Source organism: Rhinolophus sinicus, chromosome 2 (genome assembly GCF_057876585.1).
Source record: "Rhinolophus sinicus isolate RSI-liver-muscle chromosome 2, RSI-T2T, whole genome shotgun sequence".
NCBI classification, from domain to species: Eukaryota; Metazoa; Chordata; class Mammalia; order Chiroptera; family Rhinolophidae; genus Rhinolophus; species Rhinolophus sinicus.
In genome coordinates, this window is record NC_142502.1 from 86597083 (window position 1) to 86615199 (window position 18117).

The window sequence follows — 18117 nt, forward strand, 5'->3', positions numbered from 1 at the left end:
CCATTCTAGTGATTTCCTGATACCATGCCCCACCCAACTCATGTCCCCATGCAAAACTCTTCTAGAGGCTCCTCTACATAAGCAGCCTTCCTCATCTCACCACATGGACTTTCTTAAAATCTCATAAAGGTCCACAAACCACAAACAAGGAGCTGCTGGCCTCAGTGTGCCCTGTATCTCTTGCTAAGCTACCTAAAGCCAACCACAAGTGGCGATCAGTCTCAACTTGCATTGTAACTCCCATCAGGTAGCCCCATACTTGGCATAACCAGCAGCCAAGTATCTTGGAATGTAACCTCAATTAAGTGACCACAAATCAGGCACAAGTGGCAGTTGGATTTAACTCACATTATGGTACACACCAAAGGGTCTCAAGTCAAAAACTAGTGGAAGCCAGCCTTGGTTTACAGAACAGCCTCTCCCAAGTACCTCCAAGCCCAGAACAAGAGACAATCAGCTATAGATCACTTTGTAGCTACTATGAGATGGCCCCAAGCCAGGCACAAGTGGTGGCTGGCCCTGGCCTGAACTAGAGCCCCTCTCAAGTGGCTCCAGAACCAACACATCTGATGGATGGCTTCAAACCACACCACGCACCACCCACCTCATTCCACAAATGGCACACCCAAAGGGTAGACTTGGCTGGACCTAGAGCCCTGCTAAAGTGACTCCCATTTTATGAGGTCAGCCTCTAAACAACAGATCACCTTCTGTAGTCATGGCCAGTACTCACAGCCAGTAATCCTGAGTTTCAATCCCACCCACTGATGTGCCAACAGCAATCAAGGCTCAACTACAGCAGGAGGGCACATACAACGCATACAAGTGACCCTGTGGAGCACGCAGTTCAGGTAACCAGGGAGATTGCACCACGGGGCTCCATAGGACACTTACTACATAAGGCCACACTGCCAAGACCAGGAGACATAGTAGATCTACTTTATACAGAGAAATAGTTAGCCAAAATGAGGAGACAAAGAAACATATTCCAAATGAAAAAACAGGACAAAATGCCAGGAAAAAAAAAAGAAAAAAGAAAAAAAAAACAACTGAAGGAAATGAAGATAAGCAATGTAGTAGATGCAGAGTTCAAAATACTAGTTATAAGTTTGCTCAATGAATTTCAAGGAAGAATAGATGAACCCAGTGAAAGCTTCAACAAGAGATAGGAAACATAAAAAATGGAGAAAGAAAACATAAAAAAGAACCTGTCAGAATGAGGAATACAATAACTAAAATGAAGAAAACATTACATGCAATCAACAGCAGATTAAATGAAGCAAAGGATCAAATCAGCAATCTGGAAGACAAGGTAGTGGAAAACATCCAATTATAACACCAAAAAGGAAAAAAATAAATTTAAAAAGTGAAGAAAATTTAAGGAACCTCTGGAACAACATCAAACATACCAAAATTCATATAATACAGGTACAAGAAGAAGCAGAGAGCAAGAGGTTGAAAACCTATTCAAAGAAATAATAACTAAAAGTTTCCTTAACAAAGCAAAGGAAATAAATATACAAGTCCAGGAAGCACAGGAGACTCCCAAACAGGATGAACCAAAGATGTCCACACCAAGACATATAATAATTAAAATGCCAAAGGTTAAAGACAAAGAGAGAATCTTAAAAGTAGCAAGAGAATACCAGTTAGTTATATACAAGGGAGCTCCCGTAAGGCTGTCAGCTGATTTCTCAGCAGAAATGTTGAGGCCAGCAGAGAATGGCACAAAACATTCAAAGTGATGAAAGGCAAATACCCACACCAGCATTCCTCTACCCAGCAAGGGTAGAATCAAAGAGACAAAGTGTTTCCTGGACAATAAAAGCTAAAGATCATCATCACTACTAAACCAGTATTACCACAAGAAATGTTAAAGGGACTTCTTTAAGAGGAAAAGAAAAGACCAATAATGTGAATAAGAAAATGTTGGAAAGAAAAAAATTCTCACTGACAAGGTAAACACTTAGTAAAAGCAGTGAATCAATCCACTAAAAGCTAGTACAAAGGTTAAAAGACAAAAGTAGAAAGATCATGTGACAACAATAAATTAAGGGATACACATAAACACACATATAAAAGAAGTAAAAAATAATGACAAAAACATAAATGTGAAGGGGGTGAGTAAAAATGGTAGTGAATTTAGAATGTGTTCGAACTGAAGGGACCATCCATTTAAAATAGGCTGCCATAAACATAGCTTTGTATATAAAAAGCATATGGTAACCACAAACCAAAAATCTACAAGAGATATACAAGAAATAAAGAAAAATGAATCTAAACGTAACAATACAGAAAGTCATCAACATACAAAAGAAGAGAGCAAGAGAATAAGAAAGGAAGAGAAGAACTACAAAAAATCAGAAAACAATTAATTAAATAGTAATAACTACACACATTTCAATAATTACTTTAAGTATATTTGGACTAATGTTCCAATCAAAAGATAGAGGACGGCTAACAGATTTTTTAAAACAGACCCATACATATGCTACCTATGAGACCCACTTTAGATAGAAACACATAGAGACTGAAAGTAAAGGGATGAATATAGATATTTCATGCAAATGGAAACAAAAATAAAGGTAGGGTAGCAATACTTATACCAGAAAAAATTATACTTTAAAACAACGGCTGTAGGAAGAGACAAAAGAGGACATTTCATGATGATAAAGTGATCAATCCAACAAGAGAATATAACTCTTATAAACCTCTATGCACCAAACAAAGGAGCACCTAAATATATAAAGCAAATATTGACAGACATCAAGGGAGAGTTCCACACTAATACAGTAATAATAGGAAATTTTAAACCCCATTAAAGTCAGTGGATAGATCATCCTGCCAGAAAATCAACAAGAAAACAATAGCTGTAAATGACACATTAGACTAGCTGAATTTAATTGATATTTTTAGAACATTTCACCTAAAAGCAGCAGAATATACATTATTTTCTAGCATATATGGAATATTTTCCATGACAGACCTCACGTTAGGCCACAAAAGAAGTCTCTGTAAAGTTAAGAAGGTTGAAACCATATCAAGCATCTTTTTTTTATCACAATAGTATAAAACAAGAAATTAATTACAAGAAAAAAACTGAAAAACCTACGTACACATGGAGGCTAAATAACACACTACTAAATAATGAATGGGTTAACAATGAGATCAAGGAAGAAATCAAAAGATACCTTGAGACACATGAAAATGAAAATAAATGACTCAAAACTTATGGGATACTCCCAAAACAGTTATAAAAGGGAAATTCATAGTAACACAGGATGACCTCAAGAAACAAGAAACAATTAAATTAAACAATCTATCCTTACAACTAAAGGAACTAGAAAAAGAACAACAAACAAAGCCCAAAGTGAGTAGAAGAAAAAATAATAAAAATCACCACAGAAAGAAACAAAATAGTCTGAAAGAATAATAGAAAAGATCAATGAAACCAATAGCTGTGTTCTTTGAAAAGACAAACAAAATTGATAAATCTTTAACCAGACTCATCTAGCAAAAAAGAGAGAGGACCCAAATAAATAAAATCAGAAATAAAAGAGAAATGACAACTGACACTACAGAAATACAAAAGATTTTAAGAATATACCATGAACAATTAAAATGTCAACAAATTGGAGACCCTAAAATAAACAGATAAATTCCCCAAAACATATAATCTTCCAAGACTGAATCAAGAAGAAACAGAAAATCTGAAGAAACCCACAACCAGTAACAAAATCAAATCAGTAATCAAAAAACTCCCAACAAACAAAAAGCCTTGACCAGATAGATAAACAGATGATTTTTACTAAATATTCAAAGAAAAATGAATACCTATCCTTCTCAAATGATTTCAAAATTTGAAGAAGAGGGAAGTCTCCCAGACTCATTTCATGAGGCATCACCCTGATACCAAAACCAAACAAAGACTACAGAAAGAGAAAATTATAGGCCGATATCCCTGATAAACATAGATGCAAAAATCCTCAACAATATATTAGCAAACGAAATTCAGCAATACACTAAAAACATCATATACCACAATCAAGTGGGATGCAACTTTGGTTCAATATCTGTAAATCAATTAATGAGATACACCACATAAACAAAATGAAAGATAAAAATCATATGTTCATATCAATAAATGCAGAAAAAGCATTTGACAAAATTCAACATCCATTCATGATAAAAGCTGCCAGCAAAGTGGGGATAAAGGGAATATACCTCAACATAATAAAGGACTTATATGTAAAAACTACTGCTAACACCATACTCACCATGAAAAGCTGAAAGTTTTTTCTTTAAGATTAGGAACAAGACAAGATGTCCATTTTCACCATTTTTATTCAACATAGTATTGGAAGTCCTAGCCACAGCAATCAGACAACAAAAGAAATAAAAGTCATCTGATTTGGAAAGGAAGAAGTAAAACTGTCATTATTTGCAGATGACATAATACTAGAGAACCCTTAGATTCCACCAAGAAAACTATTAGAAATCAGAAAGCTAGATAATACAAAATTAAGATTCAGAAATTAGTTGCATTTTTGTACACAGTAACAAATTATCAGAAAGAGAAATTAAGAAAACAATCCCATTTCCAATTGCATCAAAAAAATAAAATAAAATAACTAGGAATAAATTTTACCAAAAAGGTAAAAGACCTATACTCAGAAAACTATACAACAATGAAGAAAGAAATTAGAAGATACAAACAAATGGAAAACTATACTGTGCCCATGGATAGGAAGAATTAAAATCATTAAAATGTCCGTGCCCAAAGCAATCTACAGATTCAATGCAATCCTTATCAAAATACCAATGGCATTTTTCACAGAACAAATAATCCTAAAATATATATGGAACCACAAAGGATCCTGAATAGCCAAAGCAGTTTTAAGAAAGAACAAAGTTGGAGGTATCATGCCATGTGATATCAAACTATACTACAAGGCTATCATAATTAAAACAGCATGGTACTGGCACATGAAAAGACACATAGATCAATGGAACAGAAGAGAGCCCAGATATAAACCCATGTCTACATGGTCAATTAAGCTGTGACAAGAGAAGTAAGAATGTACAATGTAGTAAAGACAGTCTATTCAATAAATCAAACTATACTGTGTTGATGAAAACTATACGGTGTTGTGAAAACTGAACAGGTACATGCAAAAAAATGAAATTAAATCACTTCCTTATATCATATACAAAAATAAACTGAAAATGGATTAAAAACTTAAATGAAACCATAAAACTGAAACCACAAAACTCCTAGAAGAAAACATAGGTAGTAAATTCTGTGACGTTGCTCTTAGCGATATATATAGATATATATATATATATTTCCTCAGGCAAGACAAACAAAAGAAAAAATTAACAATTCAGATTACATAAACCTAAGAAGTTTTTGCACGACAAAGGAAATCATAAACAAAATAAAAACACAGCTTACTGAATGGAAGAAGATATTCAGCAATGATATATCCAATAAGGGGTAACATCTAAACTATATAAGGAACTCACACAACTTAACCTCCCCCAAAAAAAAATATCCAATTAAAAAATGGGCAGACGACATGAATAGATATTTTTCCAAAGAGGACATACAGATGGCCAATAGACATATGAAAAGATGATCAACATCACTGGTCATCAGAGAAATGTAAATTAAAATCACAATGAGATATCACCTCATACCTGTCAGAATGGCTATCGTCAATAAATCAACTAACAAGTGTTAGCAATGATGTGGAGAAAAGGGAACTCTCATGTACTATTAGTGGGATGGTAAATTGGTGCAGCCACTATGGAAAATGGTTTGGAGGGTCCTCAAAAATTAAAAATTGAACTACCACATGACCCAGCAATATCCACTTCTGGATATTTATCCCAAGAAATCTAAAACACTAATTTGAAAGGATATATGCACCCCTATAGTCACTGCAGCATTACTTAACAATATCCAAGATATGGAAGCAATCTAAGTGTCCATCAATAGCTGAATGGATAAAGTAGAAGTGGTACAAATATAAAACGGAATATTACTAAGCCATAAAAAAGAATGAAATATTGCCATTTTCCACAAGATGGATCGACCTAGAGGGTATTATGCTAAGTGAAATAAATCAGACAGAGAAAGACAAATGCCATATGATTTCACTTATATGTGGAATCTAATAAACGAATAAAACAGAAACAAACTCATAGATACAGAGATCAAATTGATGGTTGCCAGACAGGAGGGTGTGGGGGTATGGGTGAAATAGGTGAAGTGATTAGGAAGTACAAACTGATGGTTATAAACATAGTTACAGGGATATACAGCATAAGGGCTATAGTTAATATTGTAATAACTATGTATGGTGTCATATGAGTACTAGATTTACCAGGGTGATCACTTCATATGTTATATAAACGTCTAATCACTATGTTATACACCTGAAACTAACATAATATTTATGTCAACTGTAATTGAAAATTTTAAAAATATTAAAAAATAAAAAATGAAATCATTTTAAAATAGAAAGTTAAAAATGACACTAATTAAACAAAAATAAACTAAATTTCAACTATGGGTGTCAATTTAATGTATGTGTGTGTGTGTGTGTGTGTGTGTGTTATGTGTGTTGTGTGTGAAGATAAAAGTGAAACCACTGATTAGATATAACTAAACTAAGTAGTTATTATAAACACATTCCACACTTTTCAGTGGATGATGACATAGTCAAGATAAAACACAAATTTTCTCTGGTTAGGATTTCTCTGACAATGGTTATTTCACATAGCAAATTATAATACTATATAGTAACAAAAGCCCAAATTCAAAGGAAGTTTAAATGAAATGAAAAATGAAAGGATTCAAAGGCAGATTGCTTATTATAGAGAGTAACAGAATAACTAAAAAACAAAAATTAAAATAGCGTTTGAAACATTATTAATGATCTAAAATAACTCCCTTCCTCCACAGTCCATCATTCTTTATTCACCTACTCTGATGTATTTTTGTAGCATATATCAGTACTTTAGATTTTATTATATACTTTTCTCTTTTTTCATTACCTACCTTCCCAATAACAAATAAGTTATGAGTTGACTTTATTTAGTCAGAATCTACAGCACCAAGTACATAGTATGTGTTCAGTAAATAGTTGTTAAATATATAAAGAATGAACAATTAGCTACCCTGTTCTACTATAATATTAAACTGTTTTTAAAAACAGAAAGAACAATCTTTAATCTTTTTAAAGATGTTGTGCCTGTATCATTGCAATCAGCAGATGAATACCACCATTGGAGGAAGCTTTCGAGATTTGCAACCAAATTGGTTCATATATCTAGTCTCACATACCCAGAGCCCCTAATAACAAAAGACCCTGTAAACACATGTAGTTGAGTACTGTTAAGGAGAAACTTCCAGAAGTGCCTTATGTAGTATTAAGAATTACTCTGAAATAATTAGGCCCCAGTTGACCCTAAATATGAGCACTGAAAACCCCAGAACCACGGATATGTTACTACTTACTACATAAGATGTTTTCAGACAGACAAGGTAAATCAGATTATTTTATCCCCTTTCTGTTGGCTCAAGAATACCCCCAAAGTTCCCCAGTAACATTCTATTTATAATAAGACAGTATTAACATACATTTCAAAGAGTTTTGGTTTTGTTTCTTTTTTTTACCTACAACGTCATTATTCTAATACAAGTCATTTTCAGGTTTTGGGGTTTTTTTTTAATTTAATTTTCAACATTGGTCTCATTTTAGATAGGTATAATCAGGGTATAACTAAAATTTTTTAACCTATTTGACCTCAAAATTATAAAGTTAACATTTTCCATGGAATTATATAATCACTACAATGAAAACTTTGCCAAGGTGATTATTCTTGGTATTAGCCAAGGTATTATCATATTCTTGTCTTTTCTCTGATTGTTAGATATGAGGCTGTTTTTATTTTTCCCTGATTATTTTCCTACATAACATTTTTCTTCTTTGGTACTATTTTCTTGGGATACATTTCCAAGAGTTAGATTATTGAAAGGTTATGAACAGTTTTATGACTGTGAATAAGGTTTTTCTACCAAAATTGTACAAATTCGCAAAACTAGCAGCAAAGTGTGAGCATACAAATATCCCCACAATTGCTCCAACATTGGGTATTACATTTTTTTAAGGTTGCTAATTTATTACATGTGAAAGAGTAACACCTCACTGTTTTGTCTTGTATTTTCTTTCAAAATAAATTTAAACTGTTTTTAAAATTTTGTTTGTATTATTTTAAAATACATTTGAGAGAAGGGGAGGTGCCAGGAGGCAGAAGGTGTTAGGTGAATAGCAAACAATAGGATGTCATTTCAAAAAGGGTGAGAATAATGTATTAGAGAGAACTTGGGATTTGACAACATTTAAGTTCCTAATACATAATCATATTTTTAGTCAACCTTAGATTTCACAGTCATCTCACTTTAAGCAGAGGAAATAAACATTCATACAAACTTCCAAGTCATTATCATGGATAATTTAATGTTAATTGCTTTATGTAAAAAAGAATAAAATAATCCTACCCTATTTACAGTTTCTGGATTCTTATCACTTGGTTCCTCAGGAATTTTAACAAGGAATTTAGAGGTGTCAGCCAACTGAGAATGGGTTGGTAGTCTTCTGACAGTGGGGACAAATGTGAAGATCAGAGGTTTGGCTTCAGAATCACCAGAAGAGACCTATGAGACACGTAATAAATTAGACTTTCAGTCTTGTCAAAGGTTTATCTTGACTTTATTCTCTGTACACCGTGATATTGATCTCACTTATTTTGATAAATTGCCTATTGTCCTGTGAACGTGTGCATGGTTGCCAAAGAAAACAGCTACAAAAACAGTCATAGCGTGTCAGATTCTTTTATTACAATACCATTTATCAGAAAAAGCATACAACCCCGGGAAGATCGTGTTGTAGGGCATGACAATAAATCAGCAGTTCGCCAGCTAATCTGCTGAATCATCCCTCAATTCCTATATCCTTTGCACACCCTGAGTTTTTCCCCGTCTTGTACCCTGCTCCACTTCTTGAACCCTGTCCACTGTACACTGTCTGGAATTCAGTCAGCCATCACAAAATCCTCCATATCCTTAACATCTCTGAGTATTCTAGCTCTAACTAAACCATGGTTCCCTCAAAATTAGGGCTCTTCTTTCCAAGCTCTCTCAGTGGTAGCTGTTTTTTTTCTCACGCTGGTCCTGGGAGTGGAATAGGTGTCCTCCTTGTTCCTTTTTACTACTTCTAGACCATTCTACTTTTTCCCTGTTACCTAAAACTTCTAGCTTTGAACCTCATGTCATCATCAGTCCATACCACTCACTACCTCTCCTTGTCACAGCCATCTGTCCACACCCAAATAAAACCCCTTTTTCTATGAGGATTAAGTTCCTGGCTCAATACCATTCCCTTTAACAGTATGCTTTTTATAACACTCAATATTATATTCCATGGGTAATTTTTCTAATATTGTGCTGCCTTGACCTCTACTCTTCCTTGCCTCTCACATGCCTAGCCTACAGTAATAGCTACAGACCCTCCATAATTTCATTTTTTTCATTCTCTCACCACCACTTCTTTTCTTTCCATACCACTCCCTCTAGCTTTCCAACTCCAACATATCTCAGACCCCACAATGAATATCTACAGATCCTTCCAACATTGTTTTCCCATCTGCCTTTTTCTTTTGACCAGCCTGTGTTTACCACATGACTGTATTTCCCATAATTATCCCCATGCATACACCTCAAATGCCTCACCCTATCTCACGTCATCACTCCCATTTGGGTACCTCACGGGCCTCACTACAACTAACCCCCTACCAACTCTACTCCTGCACCACAGAGGCAAACATGGTTGGGGAATGAATATCACATGGCCAAGCTTACTGGTTTTACTTCAAATGTATGACTTTGAGCCTCAAGCAGGCCCTTCGATGCTACTCTAAATCATACTGTGGTCCCATAGCCCATTCATTCTTCCACTCACCTAGTGATGAACTTTTCCTCTTTCTTCAAACCCCCAATATCTTCTTTCCTAGTCTCACTCGGACCTGATGATGACTTTGTTCCTCATTTCACTGAGAAAACTGAAACCATTAGAAGAGAACTTCCAAGGTCTCCATCACCATATCTATTCACCCAACTAGTCTTTTAATGGGGCCTTCAGTCCTGCCACTACGCTCATACTGAAACAAACCCTCACGTGAATACTTTACCTTATACTCAATTTTATTTATTCAACAAGGCCTTATTAAATGCCTGTAAGTATGAGGCACTGCTATAGGTGTTGGTGATATAACAGTGAACAAAAATCTCTACCCTAACAGAATTTATATTGTAATGCAGGAAGCAGCAGATTTTTTATATATATATATGTAATTTATATATATATATAAAATTTATATTTATATATACACACACACATATATATATATATATATATTTGTAAAATATATAGTATTTTCAATAGTTATAAGCTATGAAGACTGACTAAAAGGCTATTACAATAACCCATGGGAGAAAAAATGTGAACTTGTGTTGCTGCAGTGATAGTGATAAGAAGTGTTAAGATTCTGGCTATATTTTAAAGGGAGAAACTTAGGAGTTTCAGGAAAGTTAGATGTGGGAGATAAGAGTTAGACAAAAGTGAAGATGAGTATAAAATTGTTGACCAGAATAATTTCAAAAAATGAGTTATTATTTACTGAAATGGGTAAAACAGGTGAAGCTAGTTTGAGGATAAAGATTAAATGTGATACGCCAAATATATATCCAAGTGGACATATGGAAAAGGGAGTCAAGTTTAGAGGAAAGTTTGTGCTGCAGGTTAAATTATTAGGGTTAGTAACCTATGCATGGTATTTAAAACTACAACACTAGATGAGATCACCAAGGGAGTAAGCAGCACATATAGGGAAAGGAGAGGTACAAGGTTGAGCCCTCCAGACTCTACCATTAAGTGATCCAGCAGCAGAAAAAGAACTAGTAAAAGTGATAAGGATTTTAAAGAAAATAGAAAAGGAAACATCATTGACAGCAATAAGACAGAGGACTGACCATAAACAAATAAAAAGATGAAGAGAATATACTGAGGGCCCAGCCCAAATGTAAATCTGTGAATTTGTAGTGAAGCAATTTGCTTAGCTTTTTAATATTCTCTCTAGGGATGCGCAATTGCCTACCAAAGGAACTATGAATTGTAGCATTTACAGAATTGATGTTTGGAGGTGGTTTTCACAGAAGAATGCTGAGTGTAAGGAACCGGAGAGTTCTGATGAGAGTAGAGCAAATGATCAACCATGGATAGGTTCAGTTTAGATAGGTAAAGAAGGGGGACCTCGGGGGCAAGGGACTAGAAGTCTCTGTGGCTGAAAAACAGATTTGACAGCATGGTAATGTTTGGGAGAATGGCTTGGGGTCATAGTATGGTTGTGAGAGTTTAAGATTTAGAAGTACAGTAATTCTAGATGATTATAAGATCCAGGCTTTGGCCTTGAGACTGAATATCTGAGATGAAAAAATAGGAAGGACACTGAGAGTGTGAAGGTCAAGGAATTGTGAGACGAGAATGTTAACAGGGCCACCCTTATGAGCACGAAAGCCACATGGGAGGACAGCAAGGCTGGGCTGGAGAGAATGACTGAGAGCATGGTGGCTCAATGTGAGACTGGGGTGAGGGGATACCTGGAGCCGGCTACCTGGGACACTACGTTATTCATTAAATATTTTCTTTGGGATCATGAAACTAAACAAAAAGAACTGGATTTCCTTGTAGGCTGTTTTACCCGAGTTATAGGACTAATGAACTAACTCTGGACCACTTATTATAGGGTATATCTTTCTGGTAACTGAAAAACTAAAACATCTATGCCTTACGAAAACTATGCACATTCCTGAGTGGGTATAAAATACACCGTCAAACCTTTCTGGGCCATTTTTTTTCGTTTTTACTATTCTTTTCTGCCTTGAAAGATATTTGTCATCATTCCCTGACTGCATTCAGCTTATCATCAGAGAAGAATAAATCAACGCTTTCCTTTGTAGGAACACTAGATCCTTTGTGAGATTTGGGAGTCCCACTAGTTTTATCAGCAATACATAATACAACACACTTTCTAGATGGATTATTTTCTAGGAAGGTTTCTTTATCTGACTAATTTCTTTATCTGACTAATCTCGTCAATATCACGATGGATGGAGAGTGGTTTTAGCAAGGAAATCAAGAGTAGTTCAGATAATTCATTGTAGACTTTCAGGTGGGTAAGAAATATAGTCCTTTAGGATTCAAAGAAGAGGTGACATTGTGACTTGTCCCAGGTTCTGTGGGCCTGCCCTCATCTCCCCACATGATGAGCATAGGTTTGTCTTAGTTTCCATCTAAGTGAAATTTAAACATTAATATATCAAAGGCTTCGATATAAGCCAATTGTTATGAAATACGTATAACCATTATTAACAGTAAGTGACTTTGCCTTCAAAAGCATATCCAATGATGAAAATTTACTTCTCCAAAAGCCATGCACAATTTTTATGCCTCAATGATACTTAAATCTCTTTAAAATACAAATAGATCTGCACTCGTGTGAATAAAAACTGATGTTTCCAAAAGGTGTGCTTTTATACCAATGCCCTCACAGGAATGTCTGAACATAACCACATGCTGACAAAGAAAGCAACTGAAAAAAAAGGAAAAGTATTTTCTTCTAATTTATGGTTATATTTTCCTATAGAAACATCCATATCCTACATAAAATTTCTTCACCAATGTAGCAGAACATTTTGGTTTTTTTAATTTTAGTTGAACCAATACATGATGTCATTCAAGAGGAACATAAAAATGGAAAATCTAATAGCATTAAAGACTCATTCATCTTCCTAGGTTACTGTGAGAGAACAAAATCAGAGATGAATTCCTGTCCACACACATATCCTCAGAAGAGCAACCACAAAAAAAGGCAATGGTTTAGTATTCCTTTCCAGCTTTTAAGCTGGGAGTACAATGTTATCGTGGGGCTCTTTTCTCTATCTTTACCTAACATCCTCTTGTCATCTCACGGATGTACAGAAATTTTTATACAGAATTTCAGTAGGAAAACGATTTGAAATTATACCAACTATACTATGCATCATTTAGATGAAGAGCCGCATGTTAGCCAGAAGACTGCTGACGCCCTTCTTCAGAAAAGAAAAAAATTGTATTCACTGAATACTGTGGCCAAGTTCCACTGGAGCCCAAAAATGAATTGCTATGGTGATGAAAAATCATTTTCCACACAAAGCAGAAACAGACGCACGTTAATACCACTACGTTTGTTAAATGACAACACCTTTAGTTGTTGACGCCGTTCACAACCACATCTTAGCTCCTATCCTTGTGAAACTGTTTTAATCATAGAAATCAGAGCTGAAAAGATTAAAATCTTTTTCTTAATATGGTTTCAAGTGCTCGAAATCTCTGAAACTGTCACCTCCTCACCAGACAGCCAAATAATAATTTAAGAAACTGCTTTCCACCGTGCGATGCAGGCTAACTGCTTTCTTACTCAGTTTCAGGCTGCAATGCCTTCCTTTCTTCCATGTCTCTAAAAGTTCTCTTCGTCTGATGTTGACACCCACACTCACAGATGGCCACTAGCCTCCTGTTGAGAAGAGACACTACAGGGTGTCTTAGCATTGACACTACACCAAGAGCAGTCCTGAGCCTTGCCCAGTAAGCAGTTCTGTCTGCCTTTAGAGTAACTGTAGATAACGTTCCATTTTAATATGCAGTCACATTTATCTACATGCAGGCAGCTTTTCCTCACGCCCTCTTGCAGCAAACACCACAGTGCACAGCTTTTGAAAGTTCTTGAAAGCATTAAGGAAAGACTTCCTTTTACCTGAGGTGTGGTCTGAATGCTCCCTGTTAAGATGCACGAGCTCATTTGGAAGCAATAGTTCCCGCAGGCACTCAGAAGCCCCTATTCTGGAAGCATTGATTCATCACAGAAGGGAGTGAGCAAACCAATGATGAGGTGGGAAGGGAGCCTCTACCGAAACAACGCACACAGTCACACAGAAAAAAAAAAAAAAATTAATTCTAAAAAGAGGTAAAGTGGAATCTTCCCTGAAGTAAAGACTTTCGTCGGGTCCGAAGAGTAGCTTTATGTTCAGACAATTTTTGGATTTGAAACTTCATTTGAGGCCACAGTGACTGCTGAAATGGAGTTAGCAGAAGTTTAAAAAAAAAAAAAAGAAAAGCCACCTATATGTGTTTGCCCTCTTTTCAGGCGTGTATTCCATTCCAATTCCATGTTCTGGGAAAAGGAGAGAAGACAGATTGTGCAGCAGGAAGGAGCTGAGAACCTGCCAATCTCAGTGATCAGTGGGTCACAGTCACCGAGAACAGTTAGAGGTACAAATATATGCAAACACGGTGTCTAAATAAAGCACTAGAAAGCACACAGGGATCATTTCCAATAATCAATGACTTTAATTATCGGTGTTTGGCATGTAAGCAGCACACGACGATACAGGGGCATCTGCAGTGACTGACGTTTTGCTGTTAACCAAATCAGCTACAAAATAAAGCTTGCAATCAAACATTTGTCAAAACGAAATTCCACCCCAAGGTTCCTAGAAGACAGACAGTGAGTGTCCTGAGTGCAGATAAACAAACCTCAAAACTTCACACATGAAAATAACTGGAGTCTTCAGCTTTCAGCATTTCTGTTTTCTATGTATTGATTTTTCTCCAAATCTGTAATTTTTATATTTGTACTTTGACAATGAAAGATGTGTCCCAAGAGCAGTTATAGACCAAAGGATCTAGGAAGGAATGAAAGTTTTATTTTAAGGACCTGGATTGTGCCTCTTAACATTTAAAATGTTATCAAAAGCCTGAGTTTGTGGAACCATTACAAGTAAAATAATTGTCAAAAGTGACTCTGTTAGCACAGTGGGAAAAAACGATACAAATAACAGTACTTTCTGACCTATAAAATGATCTAAAATTTTTAATATAAGTGCTGTGTTACATCACTAAACAAAGTATGTGCCTTTTCTCTGCTATGTGTATTTACATTTTATATACTCAAAAGAAAATATAATACCCTCCTGACCTCAAAGACCTTACAGTCCAATTGAGAACATAGAAGAGGTGTACAAATAACAGAGATACTAAGCGAGAGAGAGAGAGAGAGAGAGAGAGAGAGAGAGAGAGAGAGAGAGAGCGCGCGCGCTCCATGCTGAATTCTCAAACTTTGTACATAAACCACCTGGAGGTCTTGTTAAAATGCAGTTTCTGTTGAGGACATCTGGAATGAGGCCTCAGATCCTGCATTTCCAACAAGCTCCCATTTGATGCCCTGCTGCTGGTCAGCGATACTTTAAGTAGTAAAGACATAGAGGGATTTTTAGAGCATGGTGAGATCACAGCCACCTGGAGTAATTCAAGGAGAAAGTGGCATTTGAGTTGCACTTAGAAGGATGGGGAAATAGGGAGCTGTAACGGTGGGAAAGAATAGCACTTATTTCAGGCAGAGAGAAAAGCTAGAGTGAAGGCACCTGTAGTGAGCAGCAGGTGGAGTCGTAAAGGACGACTGAGGAGTCAGATTGTACACTGGCTGTGTGTGTGGGACCTCGGGAAAGTTACTGAACCTCCCGAAGACTCCATCCTCTCACCTGGGAAGTGTGGATAAGAACAGTACTTATTTCACAGGGTTCTTACGAGGATAACAATTAAATTCAGCATGTAAAGCCTTAACTCTGTGCCAGCAAATACTTCATATATATCACTCCTGTTAGTATTGTTGTTATTCAGTATGGTAAATAACATAAATGAGAATAAAGGAAAATAAGACTAGAAAAGTAGGTTAAGTCTGTGTGTGTGTGTGTGTGTGTGTGTGTGTGTGTGTACACACATATTTATGTATACTATTATACATATAATTATCTATTATGTATCTAATTACTATTATATGTATACAATGGGTAGCATTATTAAATCCTAAAGACCACTCATCTCAAAGTTCTAATGGATGGCTTCCTGATGGGAAATAAGAGTCCAGTCCATTGTCAATGAATCAATCAGTTTATTCTAAATGGATTCAAACAATTACAAAGTTCTCATGCTATCGCTCATTCTATCCTTCTCCCTCTGATCTTTTCTTTCTCTCATTCCCTCCCCAAACACATATTGGCACAATCAAGTTTGGGAAAGGAAATACCCAGGGCTTTTGCCCTACTTAAATTCTTCCTTGAATCATTTGCAACATGAGAATCAAAGAAATTAATCCAAATTGCTATTTTGCTCTGTGTCTTATTGGCAACTTTTCACTAATCATTTTCTTTCCCTTGTTTTATTAATCAATAACTGTTGGTGTTATAGTCTAGTATAGACTATTATACTGATAGAAATCATAATTCTTACTTAAAAATGCATAATAGTTATGCTTTATAAAAGCATGCATCAGCCATCTGTTAGTAACTACATATAGCCTCAAAGAGCTCATGTATGTAGGACAATTTCTATAGAAACCATCCTCATTTGAATAGAAAATGATGGCACCTGGTCAAAAAAAAAGAAAAGAAAAACAGGCCCCAATCTTAGATGCTGAAGAGCAAGTATGTTACTTATACAGGATGGGGGAAGAGGGGAGAGTCTGTTCTCCAATTACAACCACTTTTCCTATGGATCAAAAGGTCACACAAGGGTCTGCCCAAGGTCTGAATCATTTTGTAAACAAACATTTAATGATCTCTGTTCCACTAAGGAACACAAACTGCTCTGTTGAATAAACCTTTTCCAAAAGAAAGTAGTTTGTCAAAGTTCGCAAGAGACAAATACAATCCAAAATTCTCTTTAAAATCTGGCATTGTTGATGGTTGAAGGAGGGCATCCTTCACATTTCTTACTAAACAAATATTACTGCAACATCTTCCAGCCAAAAGACTCTTAAGATATTGCTTTTCAAATAAATCATATAGAAGAAATAGTCTCTCTTCTTGGCATGGGAAACAAATTTGAGAACAAAAATCGATTAGTCCTCAAAAGTTTGCCAAGAAACATGTCAGTGATTAAACAGATCCAGTTGTCCAGGCTATTCAGGTGTCCATTTGTCTGTTCTTTATGCCTTGTGCTTGATAAAAGAAGGTATAGGAAACCGCATTGATTTATATTAATAAACACCTGTTGAGTGCCAGGCGCTATTCTAAGCTCTGGGAGACATCAAGATATAGACAACTCGGACCTCACTCTCAACATGGTTGATGACACACCTTCACAAGTTACACTGGTGGTGAATGAAGTAGAAGAGAGTGCAAGGTGGTTTGCTAAATATAGGCAGCATGGGGAAATGGTCTCGGGCCCATCCCAGGAAGATTTCACTCTTAGCTTCTGCACTCGTAGTTCCTGTTTCCTGTGTCCAATATTGGGTCACTTATTCTGTTTTAGCCCTGAGTGGTGTTTTTTTTTTTTTTCCTCTAAAGATGGGAATCACCAGGAGTTTGGATCCCTGTCTCCAGCGTAATAGGTAATTCCTGGGCCCACAGTAAGGACTATCCCAATTCACCGACTCAAGATTGAGTATCTGATATTTGAAGTGAATTCTGACATCTCATCAAAAATGCATGAATGAGATTCCATCGAAACCTAAGTTTGGCCTCGTCTCTATAGAGTATGTGTACTAGCTTCATCTGGATTGCTTCCGCTGCTGTTATCACTGCTTGTAGATTCTCTTCACTTTGGAATATATTATCCTCATTAAAAGGATGCTAGTAGCCCTCCAGTCAACCAGAAGCTTCAAAATATTGAAAAAATCTAGTACCTAAGTAAAATGGTTTGACGTAATTATATATTCAGAAGAAATGAATAGGCCTCATACAAGATAGAATTTGAAAAGGTAAAGAGACAATGATAAGAAACATCTATCAGGAATCGTGTCTGGTGATCACTCTCCCCTTGTTGAATCACTTTCTCAGCTTGGTTTATTTTCTTTGGGCCCTCTTCCTATCCCCTGGGCATTCCTTCTCTGTCTGCTTTGTGCCATCGGACCCTAAAGCTTTAAAATAGCACAGGAGTCACTCCTTGGATAATT

The 18117-nt window shown here is 36.0% G+C and overlaps 1 protein-coding gene across 26 annotated transcripts in view; it reads right to left on the reverse strand.

Moving 5' to 3' along the window:
- MLIP (muscular LMNA interacting protein) overlaps positions 1–18117 on the reverse strand; it is a 245332-nt gene that overhangs the window by 119157 nt on the left and 108058 nt on the right. For 11 of the 26 annotated variants that reach the window (XM_074333093.2, XM_019734762.3, XM_019734761.3 and 8 more), the window contains exon 2: positions 8570–8725. The exons of 10 other annotated variants lie outside the window; for them this stretch is intronic. In XM_074333093.2, coding sequence (XP_074189194.2) covers positions 8570–8725 — 156 coding nt within the window. Of the gene's footprint in view, positions 1–8569; positions 8726–13920; positions 14057–18117 lie in introns of those variants that run through there. 5 more of the 26 variants (XM_088795650.1, XM_088795649.1, XM_088795648.1 and 2 more) reach the window with 3 other exon arrangements.